Consider the following 15302-nt stretch of genomic DNA (forward strand, 5'->3'; position numbering starts at 1 on the left):
GCGCAGCTGGCCCTTAGTTAGCGAACGGACGCCATTTAAAATGATGGAAGGACACCAATGAACATTTTTGACCATTTTTGTGAGAGAAATGGATCTTACAGGAAGTGCTAAAGATTCATTTAGATTGATCTGGTTGCTAGGAGATGTAGCTCGTTTGTGAAAAGAGGCAATGGCTTACATGAGTACCGCATTTTATCATATTACTTCAATATTACTTGGATTTTACGTGATAGAGAAACACATGATACAAAATATCTGCAGAGTGTGGTGGCCAGTGTTTAGTGACTTTCAACACTAAACACTTAAATGGGCCTAAAGACTAAACACTTTCTGCCTTGTGCGGCAGAGAGCTGGAAGGAAGATGAGGAAAAACCCCAAAAATAATAAAAAAAATTAATCTAAAACATTTTTTAATCATGAAATGTAATCTGTTTTTCAATGAGTATTACAAAATATATGTTAAAATGAGTTATTGAAATGCTTTGTTTATAAGACTGCTTTGCTAGCTCAAGATAGCATAGCTAGCATAGGTAGCAAACACGAAATGGTCAAGTTTCTGACAAAAAAAACACTGAAGCGAAATTCCGTGTAAGAGGTGTATGGAGCCTCGTGCCGGAAGCCCATTAAAATGCATCTACATCGTTTTAAACTGTGTGATTGTGAGTGTGAGTGGGAATGAAAATAGCAACAGGTATTTTGTTCCATATAATACAGTAGGAGTGTAACAGGTAAACCTTCTATGGATGCAAACTCGACTAAAAACCCACCTGTTTAGGATTGTATTTGAAACGTAATCAATTACAAAATTTATTGATGGATCTTGACTTAATGTCGTGTTTTGATTGTTGATTTTATGTTGCATTGTGTTTCTGTGTTTGTAATGATGTAAAGCACTTTGAAATGCCTTGCTGCTGAAATGTGCTATACAAATAAAATTTGATTGATTGATTGATTGATTGATTGATTGATTGATTGATTGATTGAAGGACCATCAAGCAGCGTTTCTGTGGCATGACACTGCTGTAAAGAAAACACCTAAGAACTCATAGCCAATTAAAATAAGCAGGTAGGAGGCAGCAATTATGCTAAACAACTGCTTAGCTTAGCATAAATGTTTAGCATTTATATGAATATGCTAAGATTTATATGAATAAATAGTGAATAAGTGAGGAAAAACATTCTAAAAGTTGATGTTTCTTTAAATATTTTGTAGCAATGTTGGTGGGTTTGCAAAAGGTTGTTCCAGTCCAGAAGCTAATACTGTTTGTGGCTGGGGGGGGGGTGATCCAGTGTAAAATAAGTCTGGCAGGCTGCCAGGCTTATTATATACTGGGGGGGATCTCACATCCTTTTGTAGCTCTGACTGTAAGTTGCTGCAGTCTCAAATCTTTTGCAACCTCCAACAAATTTTCCTCCTGCATTAGGCTTTGTTTAGCTCTGACTAGCTACACATCAACTCTGAACTGCTTTCCCTACTGCATGATTCTGCCACTACCGTGCTTTACTCTAAGGATGGCATGCAGAATTTTGAGGACCTCACAGAAAAGCTGGATTTATACGGATAAATTCATATTCACTAATAAAATAACTTCTGAATGCAACAGTTAAATTAGACTTTACTTAGGTGTAGCATTTTAAGAGTTTAAGAGAAATTTTTAATCAAACCACATTGAATTTAGTGGTTTTAAATGTATAAAATGTAGCAAAGTTAAGTATTTGTGATTCCATATTGGTGGAGGAGTGTTAGGATCTGACCTGTTGGTGCTGGAGTGGGGACGTTGGTTGGCGGCCAGCTGCTGCAGGCCCAGGGTCGGGCTGTGGAAGAGAAAAGCACTGCGTCGCAGCAACTTCTGCTTCATGGCTGCCAGGCCGCTCCACTCCTGAACAAATCTCAGCACCTGCAGGGGAGGGGAGAGAGTCGCGACAACTCACTTTACGCTCAGTTTCAATTTGAAGCTGCTGGAGCCTTCATCTTCATCGCAAATTGATGCCTCGGACGTCAGGAGCTTTTTCTAAAAGCAAAACATTTTCTCATTTTTGAAGCTGCTCCTCGAGCTCAAAACAAACAATTCAAACTGAGACCGTCTTCCAGACAGCCGAACAAAACTCATCAAAGCAAAGGAGAGATGTGTATACTTTTAGCCAAGCGGAGCATTCAAAGAAAATCCAGTGAAAATGAAGCAAATAGGACTCTGGTCACCAAAGTTAATGGGCAATTCACCAACATATATTACACTTGAGAAGTGTTTATCTTTATGAATGATGCACACTGTCAAAAGATGACATTTTTGGGCTGTTCTTGCAGCTTATGAGGAGCGGTTTGGTAAAAATGTTCATATAAAACTCGACTCATTTAAAAGCAGGCCAGTTTGGCAATAAAATGGGACTAATGTCACTTCTTCTGTATCCTTTAACAACATAATTCCACTTTGAAACACTATTTTTCAATTCAGAAAAAAAATCTTTTTACTGATACTTATGAGCAGTTTTAAATGATTAATAGATTCAACAGGAAAGAACTGTTCTGTTTTTTCAGCCAAATTTCCACAGTTCTGCTCAAGTCGTGCCTAGAGAGTATAGCTGAAATATTAGACATTCAAATGGAGTTTTTATAGCAATTTATTTCATGGTTGTATTTTTTCTTTAATTACAGTGGCTGCAGCAGAACTCACAGAGCACTGCTCCCCTGTCCAAGGCGCATCACCGCCCACATTAAACTGTTTGCCTGGTATTGATTGCGAGGGACAATCGGAGGGTAACGGGGCATAAATGATGGGTCAGACGATGGATGCAACTCACGCCTGGGTTTTACAAAGCAACATAAACAACGCGACAGGTGGGACGTCTGTCAGCAGCTCTGATAGTGCTGCGGCAGATTCCAGGATTTAATACGTGCGGGGTCGTTTGAGGCGATGATCCGTCTCCTTTAACGACCCTCATAAAACCGTACTTTCTCTTTTTGCTGTTCTCCCCGGCTATGAGGAAGCCGCTTCTTCCTCCACCCCCCATTCCTAAACACCAGCATCACCGTCCCGCTCAGGGCTCATGCACATTTTTTATGTCAAAATTTTGAGTTTTCTTTCCCCCAGAATCAAATCTCCAGAGGTCTTAGTAGGTGTTTTAGGTCTTATTTACTGAAAATGTTTCTCTTGTGATCCGGCTTTAAATATGGAGTCAAGCAAAAAACACAGACTGGGGAGGGAAGAAAAACAGATGGATGAATGAAAAATGATGAACTGATGGATGGATGGATGGATGGATGGATGGATGGATGGATGGATGATAAAACACAAACAGATGGTTTGATGGAAAGATAGATAAAGGTCTGATGGATAAGTGGCAGAATAGATGAACTGATGGACGGAGAGACGGACTGTGTTTTCCTTTTCCAAACTTTTCCAGATCTGGATCCTGCCTAAATCAAACTTTAGGTAATCCTGTCCGTTTAAGAACCGGACGCCCTTCAGGCCCTGGAGAGAGAGAGAGTGAGTCCACAGTCCATCCATCCGTCAGGCTTTCAACTCTCTGATCGGAGGTATTATTAGTTTCACTCGACGCTCACATGCATATATCGGGCAGGTTTAATAAGCCCCCTCACTGCCTTGCGTCTCTTTTTTATTTGGACAGTGGAATTAAGAAGAGATCTCCGAAGGATGCCATATGAACTAAATTATCTCTGAAATTTTGGGAATTCCTAAAGCAGCCTGTGATAAAACCAACTTTCAACTCCAATCTGGAGTCGTCGCAGAATTTGATTTCATCGTTAAGGTTCAACTGAAGAAAAACGACAAGTTTTACTCTAAAGATTAGCTCTAGTTCAATTTGTTTTTCAATTCTTTTCCACTGCAATGACAAATTAAGGAGGTCCATCGCTCTGGTGTGAGCACTGCAGCCCACACACATGTCCATGATCTTCAAAGAAAAGAGACAACACACACACACACACACTCAATCTCTGTGCCTGGCGGGAAGGGCAGACCTGTATTCGATTTTCCCGGTGCTGGCTGAAGGCCTGCGGCAGGTCGTCCCAGTTGGTTAGCTTGATGTCCAGAGGGATGAAGCTCAAGTTCAACGGCGCTCCGTCCTAAATGACGAGGAGACAGAGACGTTGGCGGGAGCATGAAGAATGGTTAGCCACCAGAGAGTGGGTACTAATATTAGTCATAAACATTGTAAAACCATATAATATACAGGCATGCACTGCTGTGTCCCGTCTCAGGTGCCTCACAATCATCCACAGGTTTTGGTTTGCTTCTGGGCACTCAAGAACAAAGGCAAAAAATCTTATAAAAACGCTGATTGAAATAATTTTGAAATAACTCCTAATCCAACATTGGTAGAAACAAATCAACAACAAAGTACGACCAAGGTTTCCCCCAGAAAACTTGCTAAACCCGGTGGTTGGGCACTAGGGCAGTCATTCATCCAGCATTCTGTCGTGTTTTTCAGTTAAAATTTTTTTCATGTTGACAGAAAATTTGAAAATATCACTTGATAATCATGTGTAATTGAAAAACTGGACGATTAATATCTGAACACCAACAATAAAGTCTTAAAAAATGCAAACATTAAAAAAAAAACCTAAGTAAATAGGCAATTGTTGGCCTGGTGGGGGCACAAGAAAAGCCTGGTGGCCCGCCAGGCTTATAATACACTGGGAGAAAACCTGTATGACTTTAATTCCAAATCTCAAAACATAACCCTTATGCACACAAGTGGGCATTTCAAATGAACAATGACTTGAACAATTTGTTTTTACATCAAACACATGTCTATCAATACCAAAATATTCAAATAAGTCAAGTGTAAAAATGTACTCAAATAAATCAATACCTATGACTAAAAGTAGTCTTAAGAAACAGTTATTCACTCCTCCGACTGAAAAACCCAAACTGTCACTCTGTAATTAGAAACCCAATATCCAGAGTTGCAGAGTTCACATGCAATTAGTTTCATTATGTACCCTGTCTCAGTTTGCACTAAAACTTTGGTATCTTTAGCCAAGCAATCAGATTTCTAATTACTAACTCACAAAACTTGAATCCAATTACATTCAAGTTCTCTAATCTGGCCACACTTTATTCTTTATTGGTTTCCATGGTGATTCCTGTGGTAACCAAGCAGCTCGTTAGCAATCTCAGTTGTTTTCTCTCTTTTTTTATGACGCACATTTGAAGACGGTGCTTCTTCTGTGACACTGTGCATGCATTAGCATCAATAATAGGCAGAAAAACATGCATATACCAGTAAGACCGTACCTTCCTGTAATTATAGGTAATCACACTGCAGCGGTTTGGTGGTAACAGTATAATCATTGGGGGGGAAAAAATAACCCAAGTAAAAAACATTTTCCCAGTTATTACGGTTTCATTAGCTCTAACTACAGTCAATTTGAAGCCTGGGAAGCCACTTACCCTCAAAATTAACTCCAATCAACCAATAGCCACTGTGCCACACACTGGGCTCATTTTACAATAGGCGGGGGAAGGTTGACCACTGAAATGCCACATTGTGGAGCCACTTCAGGGCCGTAGATGAGGGCCGGAGAAGAAAGGAAAAAGGATAAAGTCTAAAGGTTAATACCTGCCAACCACCGACACAGGGATTTGGAGATGTATATCAACATTAGGAAGTCTTTCCTGAGCTGCGACGGTCTTGCTCAGAGCCCCTTGTGTTTATTTGGATTATGGGAAAATAAATATCATGGAGAGTCAGGGGAACGGTGCAGCTGGTTGTGCTGTAACAGCATGGAGCAGGATTAGAGCTAGATGTTGGAGGAAGAAGAGCGTCTCTATCTTCCCTAACAAGCAAGAAGGAGCAAACAGTTTTAGACATTTACCTGCTCTTCATCACAGTCTTTCAATAGAGTATTCCCAACTTTATTATTTACTTACTTTAAATAAAGGTTAACTCTGTAACAAACCAGTTCACAGTTAGAAAACTACAGAAAGTCACAACGTCTCCATAACAACGGATTGTTTCAGAGTGATGCTCGGAAAACACTTTTCTGTCCAACAATCAGAAACGTGAACATGCGGAGAATGCCAAATTCCTCCAGGACTTTAACTAGAACCACATGCTTTGGTCAAATGAGATTAAATCTGAGCTTTTTGGAAACAAGCACTCCAGGTGTAACAAAAGAAAAGCATCTGGGTTTCATGTTACTCCTCCAAAAACCATGGGAACTGTAAAGTGCTTGGCATCATGTCAAGACATTTAAAATAAAATCGGAAGGGTCTTTGAGCATCAAATGATCCAAAACAACTAAAAAACAGACGAGTTAGATACAGAATCCAACATTTCCCAAGACTATAGAAACTATAACAAATCTGTGGACTAAGGTAAAAGGAAGCAAGCAGGAGGGATTGCTGCAAAGTCAATGACTCGATGAAATTGCCTGGAATTTTTTACACAGAAAGTTTTTTCTTTCATTGACATAGTACTAGCTGAATTAGAACTTATGTGCTAGTATGTATTTTTTTCCTGTAATTTTGACTTGTGTATGGAAAAGTTTTTTAAAAATTACCAAAAACATAAATAAATGAACCTGAAGATAATTGACTGAATCTTTTCTATCCGAATGTGTTAGAACAGCCTAGTCAAAGTCCAGACCTAAAAAAAACCCAAATGAGAATCTTTGGAAAGGCTTGAAAATTGATGCTCACAGATGCAAAAATTTATCATTTTTCATTTTCTACTTCACAGTTACACTCTACTTTGTCTAAAAAAAACAATAAAATACATGAAAGTTTTAAAATAATTCACAGGGAATGGGTAGTTTTCCATCCTACACGTAAAGCAAATGGCAACAGTTACCATTTCACCAGTAGAAAATGGACATGAAACACTTAATCCACCCGATATTTTTCCTCCAAGCCCGTCTGACAAATCTTCATCTGATTTTGCACTCAACAATGCCCCTGAGTGAATTAGACGCCTGGCCCGGGATTATCCCAATGTGACAGCTTTGCAGCCAAAATTCCACTAGTTTATCATTTAAACGACAACGGGGGACATTTATCTCAATGGCTTATCGCCTCAGCCCCGCATACATGACACTTGTCTATTGCCGCCGGAGAAATGTTCCTCAGTTCGGCGCTTTGGTCCGCTCTATTTAAAACCCTCTCGTCTCTTATCTGCTTGAGCGGGGAAGGAGCTTGAGCCCTCATGAATGAAACAAAAGGCAGTTAAGTATCACAACGCGATCGATGCCGAGGTCTGTTGGCAAGCGTCACTCGGATAGGGTGCCAAGAATGCACAGGACTGCAATTAGAGTCTCGCTTGGGTAAAACTGCGGCTTGTATTAATCTGATGGGTGGAGGGAGGTAGCAGAAAGTTCAATTATGAGAACATTTGACTTGATGACCAAATGAAAGCCAAAATGTCTGCAGATGATCGTTGCGTTTAGCTGCTTCTTCAAGGTAAGCAGCAAATGCTTTGCTAAGGACTCTTTACTCAGCAGTTTTAAAAGGAGATCGTCAGAAGGCATAGACAAGTCAATTCAATCTGGATTTAATTTAACTATAATCTAGTCTTTTTGAGGGGTCAAAATGAACTAAATCAAGGTTTCCCCAGAAAACTTGCTACGCCCAGTGTTTGGGTGCTAGGGCGGTCATCCATCCAGCGGCCCGTCATGTTTTTCAGAAAATGTTTAAAGTTGACAGGAAATTTTAAAATATCTCCTGATAATCATGTGTTATTGAAAGATTGGAAGACTAACACCTGAACACCAACTATAAAGTCTTAAAAAATGCAAACATTTTACAAAGACTTAAATAAATAAGCAATGCTAAGCCTGGTGGGGACACAAGTAAAGCCTGGTGGCCCGCCAGGCTTATAAAACTCTGGAGGAAACCCTGTAAACATACCTTTTAATGATTTATATTTGACTGGGTGTCATTGGATAGCTTTAGAACCACATACAACAGCAATAATATGATCTAACTTTCTTCTACATAACTGCTTTGGGCTGTCAAATGAATTTTCTGACTCTACTAAGGATCCTTGGAGTTTGAAGTCACTTTATTACACGCATCTCTTTAAAACTGGATTAAAAGTCCTGTTGCTGACCAATCTTATCCTGTTTTCTGATGGTCACATATTCTCCTCAAGAATCAAGAGTCATTGTCACAACTTATTTTGGTCTTGTCTGTCCAGTTGTTCCAGAAATCTTGTGGTTTCCTGAGATGCAAATCTGCAAACCTACAATGCCATGAAGAAGTATTTGCCTTACATGTCAATTCTAAACTATTCTCTGTTTAATTCCAAGATGGAAACAATGGTGTTCACTGCTGCTCTCATGTTTGATTGTTTTCCAAGAAGTTACACTTTAATCTCATCAATCCAGTGAAGACTTTCCCAAACGTCTTGCCCAATGTGAGAAGAGTCAGCGGTGGTTTTTACCTTGAAAACGTCTATTAGGGGCCATGGTGTTAACATTACAGTTGAACTCTGACCTTACACCAGAGCGATTTAGATGTTCTTGACCTCATGGATGAGTCGTGAATATGCTCTTGCAGTAAGTTAATTCTTATAAATAGTGATTATACTCTCGGGTCCTTAATACCAAAATTATTTAAAAATAATTCAAGATACCATTGGCTGTTTATAGTTCACGTAATATTAAGCAGACAAAATCCCATATTCAAAACTGCTGGGCTGCTTCTTTTACTTTTTAAAAAATGGTGAATAAAATCCCCAATGAAGGCATTCTGTGAGTACTGTCAGAAACAATATTTTTAAGAAGCAGCAGCAAAGTTCTTCTTTACTCCTCACTAAATCTCACCAATAATCCTCTGCTACTTTCTCGACTTGTATTTAGCTGAAGAATATGAATGGATTTAGAAATGCATTTGCTTTATCTTTTACCACACAGTCTGAATAAATCTCCATATAAAGAAAAACATGTAAAATGGCTTAAGCACCCTCCTATTGGTGTGTGTTAAGCATGAAGGCCATTAGACTTTGTTACATTGTACTGACACCTAATTGTATGTTTTTGTCTCATTGTGAGCACATTAAACGTTTTATCATGGTAGTAAATGCAAAACCTTTTTGAATTATGATTAACAAAGAGAAATAAATCAAACCTAAATGAGGTATCTCATGAAAAATATCACTTTTTTTGATTTGCAAATTAATTCACATTTATGTTTCTGTTTACAAAATAAAAAGAAACTGTATCTTATTGGTGGTTTTTCCCTCAACTTTTAAAATAAGGGATTTTGTCAGAGGAAAGCTGCAGAATAATGCAGCCAAATTCAACTTATTTGTTTTTTTTATCATATTTATTAAATGCAACAAAAGTAACTTGTACCATAATCAGTCTAAGTTCTTTAAAATAAGTTGTTTAGAGCAGATAATCTAAATAAACATAAACTAATTTAGTAGTTAATTAATCATTAACTGGAGTATAGAAACTTTAAAAAGGCAATCTGCTTAAAAATTAACATATTCAAACTTTACAATGTCTGTATTCATTTTGCATTTATGGTAAAAATACATTTGTCTGTAAATATGTTTTAACCAAAACTTCTCAAGTTGCCAAGTTTTAGCTTCGTCCTGCTGGTTTTGCATTTAAGCCAATAAAATGTTGATTTTCTTATTTAACAAAAGGAATTGGATTATTTGTTTATTTGCATCTTTTAGTGTATTTATAACAATGTACAAAAATGAGAAATCTGTAGAATGCGCACATTTTCTTTAGCCGATTAACTGATTAATTACTAAAATAATAATAGTTGCAGCCCTAGTTATGTTTAATAAAAACCTCCTGAAGATAAGGAGGAACATTTGATGTTTTCTTTTGGATTTAACACTACCATCCTTAAAGGACAAAATGTTATTCCAACTGTACTGTAATAAATAGCAGAAAAGAAAATCAGAATGTGTCAAAAATTAAAACCAGCAGGCGAGACCTTTTCTACTCCCAACTTCAGCTCTAAATCTTGTTTTCGCCGCTCCTCTGAAGTAAGAAGCCAGAACATATTTGCTGTTGATTTTTTTATTTGTTATGAACAAAATCGCTTCACCGAGACCTCAGGAAATCATGTCAAACTATATATATATAAAAACGGGATAGGATTTCTCTTTCAAACTTGGACTTCCTCAGTGTTGCCTCAAGCTGTACTCTGACCTCTGACCTGCTGGCTAATTGGAAGGTGGGAAAGAACTGCAGGTGCTTTGCTGCTATTAGCAGCTCATAAAGCTGTGGAGGCATTGATGATTTTAATGAAACTTGCCTCATACAATGAAGAAAAAAGAAAAAATTTAATAATAGGCCTGTCGCGATAAACGGTAAATCAATTAATCGCACGATAAATTAAAACTATCGACGTCATTTTAATTATCGGCTTTATCGTCTCTTCCGGCCTTTTTCTCTTTCTGTTGATGACACTGAATGAAAAAAGGCTCAACTCCGGTGCTCTCCACTGACTCCTCCCTTCCTCATTTCCTTAGTGTAAAGCCCAGCGCACACGACACGATCTTAGAGCTGTCGGCCGATTGTCGGCCCATTTTCAAAACCTGACAGATCACACATTAGCCGACAGAAATCCTAGGTATAACGGTTCGATCAGTTCGTTCCTGCCGTGTGGTGTCCAACAATGGGCACAAAATAATGGCTACAAGTCCAGTGAACTAATTTTAAAACCAGGTATTAATCAATGCTTTACTACAATCTACCTGCAATGCATGTGGCTAGTGTCAGCGTAAAGTCTTGACTGAATGAAAATCATTCTAAACTATTTATGTCACGTTAACGAAGAACAGCTGAAAAGTTACAGGGTTTATCAACTGCTGTAGCAATTTCGCTCCAACTCCTCCTCTTGTCATTTCTTTGCATGAAATGTTGAATATTTGCAAAGATATGCAAAGATTTGCATATTTCAAATATGCAAAGATTTGCATATTTCATGTTGTTTCCACATATCATCTCCAATGTCCGCTGGACTTCGTGTTGCGCCGTGTCAGCAGTTTGGGATTCTCCTCCATAATTTCCCCTCAGAAAGCATGGAGGGGAATCCACGCTTTCTGATTGGCTACCTGTCACATTCAACAGGCTGCGTTAAGATCCTAGTCGGGGAAAACCCCTGATTTAGATCCGAGCGGCAACGATGATCTGCCATAACACACCACACACTTCAGGATGATCGGTTACGAAATCGCAAGTGTCAATCTTAGAACGGCCAACGTTTTAAGATTGTCGTAAGGGGAAAAATAGGAGCAAAAAGTAGTGTAGTGTGAACTATTGCATCAGGTAGTCGATGTGCCCATTTTCTCTATTTAAATCTAATTATTACTGAAGGGCAACATAATATACAGACTTTATAATCTTTACTCTTTTGGTTGAATGCAGTATTTATTTATACTTTGGCTTTATGTTGTTTAGTTTTTTTTCCAGTACATTTTTTATTAATGGAGACTGAGAATCCATTTTGTTTTTGTTTTTGGTTGTTTTGCTTTGTTCATCAGTTCCAGTGTTTAGTGTTCTTTTGAAAATAAAGTGTATCTATCTTTGGCAGGAAATCACATGCATTATTACATCATTTCCATTAATTCAGTGTACAAAGGTCTTCAAACAATATTATCGTTTATCGCAATAAGTTTTGAGACAATTAATCGCTCTGCAAAATTTGTTATAGTGACAGGCCTATTTAATAATCTCCAGACTGATTTATTTAAACTTGAAAAGAATAAGCATGATACTCCCTCCACCGTTTGTCACAATAGAGATGATGATAAGCAGCTGTACCTTGGAGTAGAGATAAATCCGGTCGGTGTACTGGCTGGCGCAGAACTTCAGGCCCGGGTAGACGAGCTGGGCGGCGGCAGCGTCACCTTCATCATTGCCTTCATCGCCACCATTAGCATCAGCAGCAGAAGATGAGCATGACACCGCTCCGCAGTCTGCAGGGAGACAAGAGGAGCTGACTAATATCTCACTGAGCATATATTATTGGTTCATTATTGGTTTTTCTGGCTTTATTGGTACTCTGTTTGCTCCTTCGGTAATGCTCTGAACAGCAGAGGCATTAAACCGCAGCAGCTTTTAGCATTTATTACACGCAAGACAATATTGGGAAAATATAACGTCTGGATTCAGGAAGTTTGGAGAAATGACTATGTATTTATGCTTATTACTCGCAAATGTTTATGAGGGAATCTGAAACAAAATGTTGAGGTTATTCCCCCTGATATTTCTGCCTGAACAAAAATCAAATTCTTGATATTAGCAATGGATGGAACCATGAACAACATGTGGAGGGCTGAAGTCTTTCTCCAAAAGTATCAAATGTCATCTAATAAATTATCTTTTAAGCAGAATCATTTAAATACCAATGTAAATGAAAAATTGACTAAAATATTTTTGTTTGTTTGTTGCAGATAAAGTAACATCTTTCATAATATCTGGTTAAAGGTTTTATAACGCTTAAATATTTACTTTTTAATTAAAACTAAAATAGGGTGAATGTAGGCTAAAAAGATTTAATGCATCTGAATGATTGAAATACTTCAGAATAAAATGTGAAGGGAGATTTGGTACCAGTCAACTTTCAACACCCAATTTAGTTATTTTTCCCAAAACAACCAGTGTAACGCCAGCATCTTCCAACGGGGAAGCTCCAATTTATTTTTCACAACTTCACCCAAGAATTTCACAGAACAAACGTCTGGAAACACGGCGAGAGAGCGAAGAAGAGAGTGATAAAATGACAGGCCTGGCTGGAGAGAAACAGAGAAAGAGAAGAGAGTGAGCAGGTCATTAATGTCAGCTGTGTAGCTCGCTCATGCTGCCAGCATCTAGCAAGAAAAGGTCAGGCGGTGGAAATGAGACTGCCACTGTTCGACCACGCTTCATTTAGACAATGACCTATAACACTCTGATAATACTTGCCTTAAATCACTCTGCGTGGCTAGTGCTCGGCTTTGTCAGTGTGTGTGTTCCCCGAGAATGTGTGTGTGGTAATGGGGATAAAATACTGACAAAGCTTGATGTGTGTGACAAGCGACATCCGCTGGAAAAAGACGCTGGCATCTACATAGAGCGGATCACTTATGGTTATTAGACACAACTCTGGTAGCACCAGGAAGTGTGCAGAGAAACATAGGAGATGAAGGCGCTAAATGAAACAAAGGCTTCTATGCTTTTTGTTGCCCACAAAGGATTTAAAGTTAATTAAATACTTTTATTGGTGCATGTTTGCTGCTATAATAAAAATACAGGAAATATTCCCAGACCCTGCAAACATATATTCTTAGTCAGCTTCTTAATGTGAGTGATAAGTCCCTCTAGTTAAATAAACGTCCAAATTAACTCATAAAACTGACAATATATATTTTACCCTAGCAGTAAACCCTCTTCAGAGCTTTCTATATATGTACGGTGGAATATGGAGAATAAATCCTGAAACTATCAAGGACGGCAGTGGAGAGTTCATGATTTGGGCTCACTCTGATGTGACACCAAATCAAACATAAACTGCGACAGAGTGATATAAAAAACTATTAGAAACTGTTTGAGGTTTATTTCAAATATAATGGACACAAAGACTTTAAAAAAGGTTAAAAGAGAAAAAAAGGGAGAGATGATTAAAGGGATAGAGAGATGAGAACAGAGGAGAGAAAAAAGGATAGTAAGAATACAAAAACACCCAAGAAATCTGTTTCTAAACCTGCAAAAAGAGAGAAAATTGAAACCACACAGACAAACTGAAAACTAAAAAGCACACACTAATAATTAATACAAAATGTAAGACTATTTATTTATTTCTTATTTATTTTATTATCATTGGAGCCTTGCAACGAAATTTTGCTCAAATGTCAATCAAGTCTATGTCCAGGCATTTAGTGATAACCACCCTCCAGGACAGAGTGTATCTGCAAACAGCTGTATGTAAATATTTTTAGTAGCATTTTTCTTTATAAGAAAGTCTTTGAAAGGTTGAGAACTCCAAGGCTTTTCCAGTCATTAAGCATGGAGGTGGAGGGTTCATAGTTTGATGCCACAAGAGTGAAGTCTTTCTAAGAGATCGAGCTTGTCCCTAAATGCCTTATAGACAAGGCAAAACTACAACCGAGGTGATAATTACCTCACTTAAAGTCATAATAAGGAGCAGACGACATGCTCTAGTGAGTTAGAACATTTACTGATTAACTTTATATATAATTTTATCTGAAAATGTAGCATTTCATCAGGCCAATCACTCTGACTTCTGTTGCATCAACACTTGAAGGTCTGTTTGAAGAGACATTAACAAGTTTCAATAAATTAAGCAAAACATTTCTACAGAACAAACTCATACTCATATATACGTTGCTTTTCAGAGTACATATATTTTATTTGCTTTTTTGTGCATCTAGACTCTCAGGTCCTCTCCATACCTTTCCCTGCCTTAAGCAAAAAAGGAAAAAAAAAAGTGCTTCAATTTTATGTTTGCAGTCGTCCTTACTCCACTTTCCCTCCATCTGGCACAAACTGTTCTGATCTCAGCCTGAATTCAGCTGCAGTGGGTCTGAAAATACCAAGATAACAAGACTTCTTTTTTCTTTTCTTTGCAGAGCAACAAACCTGGAACCAAAACGTTTTTAGGACACCAGCAGTCTCTCATCCATCCTTCTGGCCTGCTACATCTGTAATGAAACCCAGCAGCTCTGCAATGTGCCCCCCAGTATATTTGCTGTAAGCAGTTTTTTTTTTACCCCCCTCCTTTTTTGCAGTGGCGGAATGCACCAGCTGCATTAAGTGGGCCATTTATTCGAAGGGGGCAATTCATCTTACAAAGCCGTCTTATTAGACTGTCACTTACACAGTATGAACGGTGCCTTCAAAACACCCCGAGGGATTTATCTGTTATTTTACTGCGAGAGAAAGAAAACAACGCCTAATTGGACTGAGTCATCTCATCTTCTTGCAGCAGTGGAACAAAAAGAGGGGAAAAAAAGAAAAAAAATCTAACCACGCTCCTCGAGAATGAGCGACGTTTGAGCTGACGAACAAACGGGTATCCGTGTTTTAAATGTTCCCACAGCATGCAGATAGAGCGACAGACAGAGAGAGAAAGAGAGGGAGACAGCCGGAGAGGTGGAGGAGGAGGAGGAGGAGGAGGAGTGATTGCCTGTCTGTGCTGTGCGGAAAGTAATCTCAGAGCAATCAAGAGGCGGGGGCGGCCGACAGCTCCTCGCTTCTGAAAACCACAGGCAGGTAGAGAAAAATCATTAGGCACCGCTCCTGACCCCATAGGTCACTTTTATTGGACAACCACTGTGTTTTGTATTAGACCCCCGCTGGTGGAGACAGACCG

At 38.6% G+C, this 15302-nt stretch overlaps 1 protein-coding gene across 4 annotated transcripts in view; it reads right to left on the bottom strand.

Moving 5' to 3' along the window:
* zranb3 (zinc finger, RAN-binding domain containing 3) overlaps positions 1–15302 on the bottom strand; it is a 98991-nt gene that overhangs the window by 33339 nt on the left and 50350 nt on the right. For all 4 annotated transcript variants that reach the window (XM_028010255.1, XM_028010254.1, XM_028010252.1 and 1 more), the window contains 3 exons: positions 11753–11907; positions 3980–4084; positions 1756–1898 (listed from right to left, as the gene is read on the bottom strand). In XM_028010255.1, coding sequence (XP_027866056.1) covers positions 1756–1898; positions 3980–4084; positions 11753–11907 — 403 coding nt within the window. The remainder of the gene's footprint in view (positions 1–1755; positions 1899–3979; positions 4085–11752; positions 11908–15302) is intronic.

Source organism: Xiphophorus couchianus, chromosome 24 (assembly GCF_001444195.1).
Source record: "Xiphophorus couchianus chromosome 24, X_couchianus-1.0, whole genome shotgun sequence".
Classification (NCBI taxonomy): domain Eukaryota; kingdom Metazoa; phylum Chordata; class Actinopteri; order Cyprinodontiformes; family Poeciliidae; genus Xiphophorus; species Xiphophorus couchianus.